This window comes from Pecten maximus, chromosome 17 (assembly GCF_902652985.1).
Source record: "Pecten maximus chromosome 17, xPecMax1.1, whole genome shotgun sequence".
NCBI lineage: Eukaryota > Metazoa > Mollusca > Bivalvia > Pectinida > Pectinidae > Pecten > Pecten maximus.
In genome coordinates, this window is record NC_047031.1 from 3,265,199 (window position 1) to 3,270,128 (window position 4,930).

The window sequence follows — 4,930 nt, forward strand, 5'->3', positions numbered from 1 at the left end:
TGCATCTTGTTGTTTTTATTCAAAAAGTATATTTGGAGCTGTATATAGTTTCTGTCTTTGAAAATGTTGATCAATATATATAAATACTCACCTCATTACTTGTTCAATTAATATAAATACAATTGACTTCATCGTATGCCCCAATTTCAACAGAAATTACTTTTTGTATCAGACGCAGTCAAATCCCTGCTAGTTTAAAGTTCCTTGATATATCTTGTGCAATCTGATGCCAAGTAAGATGTATATACAGGTACCAGCAAGTGAGAATCTGAGAGTCATCGCTTTAGCTTGTTCAATGTATCTATTTCAATACATGTACTTAACTTTTCTGATAATAAATTGTTTTAATTGCAATATTTTAATTCATATAGATGTAAATGTATTTTAAGTAGATCCTTATTAAATGTCTGCTATATATAACTATATATAGTTTAGAAATATAAATTCAACACGACAACTGTATATATACACACACATATATATAGCTCCATATAGCTTGACAATGAAGAATCCTAAATATTCACAGGGATTTCATTATCATTCAATTAATTCAAAGTAATTAATTGTTCAAAATATCAACTGTTTGCATTATGTAACTGCCTGAATACTGTTGATCTAGGAAATCATTATCAAATGCCACCAATGATACTATATACACAGTAATCAAATAAATTGTCATATGTGGACTCATTAGCAATAAATAAGTGACAAAGATTTTAACTATAGTCTGATTTTTCCTTATTAAGTTATATTTATAATAACTTTTGTGTAACGATGTTGCATTGGTGCAATTGAGTCGTCTGTATCAGGTAGTAGACAAGAGTCTCCTGTCCACATATTCTTTTGTATTGTTGTTAGCCATATATATCACACTGTGAGTTTCACCAATCATTAGTGTTGGTATGATTATTGATTATAATCAATAAGTTAATCCTGCTGAACCAATGGGGGGTGTTCAGGTGGCACATTGGTAACACATGCACTTGCCTTTCACCTAGGCGGCCGGGGTTCGATTCCCCCTATCGGATGTGGAAAGGTATGAGGTCACCTGTCCGACCACATGGGTTTTCTTCAGGTACTATAATGGTTTCCTCCCACAGTAAGACCTTTCGTGCGCTTCCATCCAGGCCAACAAGCGTGTTTAATATAAGTTAATATAAATTGTTTCAAAATTGTTTTAAATCAATTACAAAGGTTAATGATTGATTATAAATTTTAATAATCAATTATTTAAAAACAAAAAAAAAACAAACACCATTTTCAGATTGCCAGTGATTCTGTATTCTTGCCCTTTTCAAAGGACATGCAATTGCAAGATGTCAAAACATAAATATGACAGAATGATTTTACATAATAATTAGTCATACATGGGTAAATACCAAGCTAAATAAAACAAGCATTCTGTGAGTATTGCTAGACCAATACATGTCCCCTATCGGTGCCCCAAGTTAAAACTTTAGCCAAATTTGAGTAAAAAAGTTTAGCCACAACTGAAACGTACATTATCATTTTATGAAAATAAGTTCATTCCAAACAATGTGTAAATTCAGCTCTATTGGGGTGAATAAACAATGTTTCCTGCCCATAAAAGATATTCAGGTATTTGTTTGGTATGTCTACTGTACAGAGTAAAAGAATCTAAAGTGAATTTAAATTGAAATGTGTAATAACTGAAGTATCTTGACCACAAACAAAATTCAGTGATTCCAGATCTCCTAACAATTGGTGATCGGGCAGTTTATATCCATCAGATCAAACAAATGAAACTGGTGTTATTGTGACAGTGTTATTGAATGGTTTCTCACAGGAAATAATCTCTGCAAAAGTGATCATGACATAGTGAGAGTGTCACTATACCTGGCATTAAATATAATCCCTGTGAACAATTGTCTTAAGAATCTACTTTATACAGCAACAGAATCCACAAGAATGATGTGTATGTCACTAGATGCAGCGAGTTGCTTAAAATTACACTTGACGGGAGAAATCATATATACAGTCAGTAACGATGAGTCATTTTCTGCCACAAATGGAGCAACAATGTTCCTTTGGTCCTGAAAAAACAACACTTTCAAATCCAAAGTAATTCACAAGAATAATTCTATAACATGTTTCACTTTCACAAAACTTTCTCATTTCTTCCGTCATACCGATTCTGTTTTTTGCAATATAATTTTTCTTGTAGTAAAGAATTGCCACTGACGGTTGTCCAACACGTCCAGCACGACCGATTTCTTGTAGGTATTTCTCCAGTGTTGTTGGGCTCCTGCAATGAATGATACGTGAAACACTTGGAGCATTAAGCCCCATTCCCAGTGCAACAGTTGCCAAAACTAATCTGACTTTAGGGGTTTCTTTAGCCAGTTCTTGAATAGTGATTTTCTTCATGGACTCTGCATAATCTTTGTGGTATTGGACATATATTCTATTCTGTGGAATTTCCTCACCATCATAGCTGGCACCCTTAAGTTTATACGAAAGAAACTGATAAAAATAGGACAATGCTTCCAAACTTTCCACATACATTATGGTTACTGGAAAATGAACTCCTTTTTCCAGCAATTCTGTTGCCACTGGTTGTATCAAGTCATCAAATTTGTCAAATTTATGAAAGTTTGGCAATCTGGTTCTAATGTCTATAAATATCTTTGGACGGTCCACATTCTCACTGATAACAAGTGGATTTTTCAAATTCAGCTGTTTAGATAGACTTGCAATTGATTTCGGTGTAGCAGTTGCTGTGAGAATTAAATGCAAAGCTTTCTCTAGAATGCACATTAACTCCCCAAGCTTCTGGAATGCAGGACGGAATTCTTCTCCCCTTAAAAAAAAAAAGGAAAAAAAAAAGATTAATTGCGGTTGACATTAACAAATATAGAACAAGATTAATTCGTAATTGTTTGTCGCCTCTTTCCTGCGCATGCTTTGTCGATAAATTTCCCAAAAACGGGCTATGATTAGATATTCATTAATGTGATGATATCAATAACCCTGCAAAGTTTTAATTCAATCCGACACCAATGAAATTATAACAATTTTAATTATAATACAAATTATCAAAATTTACCATTTTCTTAAAAAATATATTGTTGAAGGCAAAGACTGGTTATTGCAACTTGATTTCTTTTTCAATAAGGACTGATTATACACTAAAATATGAATTCTACCTCATTTTATTTTGCAACATTGCCCTAATGCTGATTTAATTTTTTTTTTTGCAAATGTGTATTTATACATACCATTCTGAAACCATATGGACTTCATCTATGACTACTGCACAAATGATCTCTTGGTACAGTTGAGACCTAAGAAGTCGACTCTGGATGACAATAAATTATGCAAAAGTCTCCTCTCTCCAGTTGCTCAAATGGAACATCAATTTCAACATATTCATGATCCTGTTCCTCATCGTTCTCGCAATCCGCATCTGTATAAGTTGAGCCATGAGTACCTGTGAAATGTGAAACAGAGATGGGTTATTCAGGCTGATTTCACACTAGTCAGAACAATAGGTTATGTCATGCCTACTGGTGGTTTCAGTTGGTTTGGGTTATGTAAGTTTGAAAAAGGAAAAAGTACTGGTGAGCTGATAACAATTGTCAAAGCAATGAAAAATGAAAGGTACCATACATGTTACGGGAAAGAGTATTATTCAATATTCATCTTGCATTTTGGTACATGACATTTTAAATTTGGTTGTTTTTAAATACGAATGAAATTGACAATTAAAGCATTCTACTTTACAGAGATACATATCTAGCCAAACCAACAAAGCCAGACCATCAGTGGGAGGGGCTAAACTGGACACAGGGACATAACTTATCACTGTATCATGTGTATGAAAGGGCTGATATGTATTTCAAACATTTGTAGTTGCAATTGTGACAGTCACACGTGCACCTGTTTTTGTGTTTTAAATGACTATTATAAATTTTTTTTATGGTTGGCTGTCTTAATTATGTGCTTTTACTTGCATCGTAAAATGTATCTAAAGATGTATGATCGATTCCCCGGTGTTACAAATTTAAACCTACAACGTTAACGATTTCTTTCCATACTTTGACCAGATCTATAACAGACATGAGGGGATCCAAACATACAATACATAAAGCATACAATATAACTGACACATACCAGTGAAGTTCAAACTGCAAGCAGTAAATCCCTTCTTCCTCATTGTAATGACTTGGTCCTGGATTAGGGAATTCAGCGGGGACACGACTATCACGCTCATTGGTTTCCGTTTCTCCATTTTCAGCTGACAAAACCACGGTAACAGCTGAAATATCACACTTTTGCCGTAGCCTGTGGGTAATACCGATACACAGTCATGATCTTCGTATAATGCTCGCAACGTTTCAATCTGTTTCTCCTTCAAAGTGATATTGTTTTCTTTAAATAAAGGACAATTATCGAGAAAATACTTAAACACTGTTCGAATGACGCCATTTTGGAGATCTATATGCACAGCGGAGACTCATCCATAATGAGTGATACGGCGACCGCATCACAAATGCACGGCGTTTATACATATCAAATACCGTGATACATCCGAGGTTAGATGACCGTAGAGAATCGGCCGAGGTGTTCCGAATGGGACTTGAGTATATCAAATAATGAACTGTAAATTAAAATAAGTATTTGTAACAACAATACACATGCTTATCAGCCTGCTGTTTATAATTTCATATGTGCATTTAGTGCATACATTTATATAGGTTTTGATTAAATTACTATTTAATAAGAATTCTTATGAGCGGATAATCATCATTAGCTATCCATTTTGCAATCCGTTCTTCAATCCGTTATTCCGCATAATAAGTAAACCACGTGGTAGCCCACACAGCGTGTTTGTAAACAAAACGTTATCTAAACCAAAAATGAGAAAAGTACGAAAGCCGGTTGGGACCATTTTCGTAGAAAAAAATAA

The 4,930-nt window shown here is 34.2% G+C and overlaps 1 protein-coding gene across 1 annotated transcript; it reads right to left on the reverse strand.

Annotated features, from left to right (window-relative positions):
• Positions 1-1,257: 1,257 nt before the first annotated feature.
• LOC117314981 (ATP-dependent DNA helicase RecQ-like) lies at positions 1,258-4,570 on the reverse strand. Its single transcript, XM_033869106.1, has 3 exons — positions 4,135-4,570; positions 3,240-3,451; positions 1,258-2,821 (listed from the first exon to the last, which is right to left on the reverse strand). Exons 2-3 carry the CDS (start codon positions 3,251-3,253, stop codon positions 2,014-2,016), a joined length of 822 nt encoding a protein of 273 aa, XP_033724997.1. The 5' UTR covers positions 3,254-3,451; positions 4,135-4,570; the 3' UTR covers positions 1,258-2,013.
• Positions 4,571-4,930: the final 360 nt, after the last annotated feature.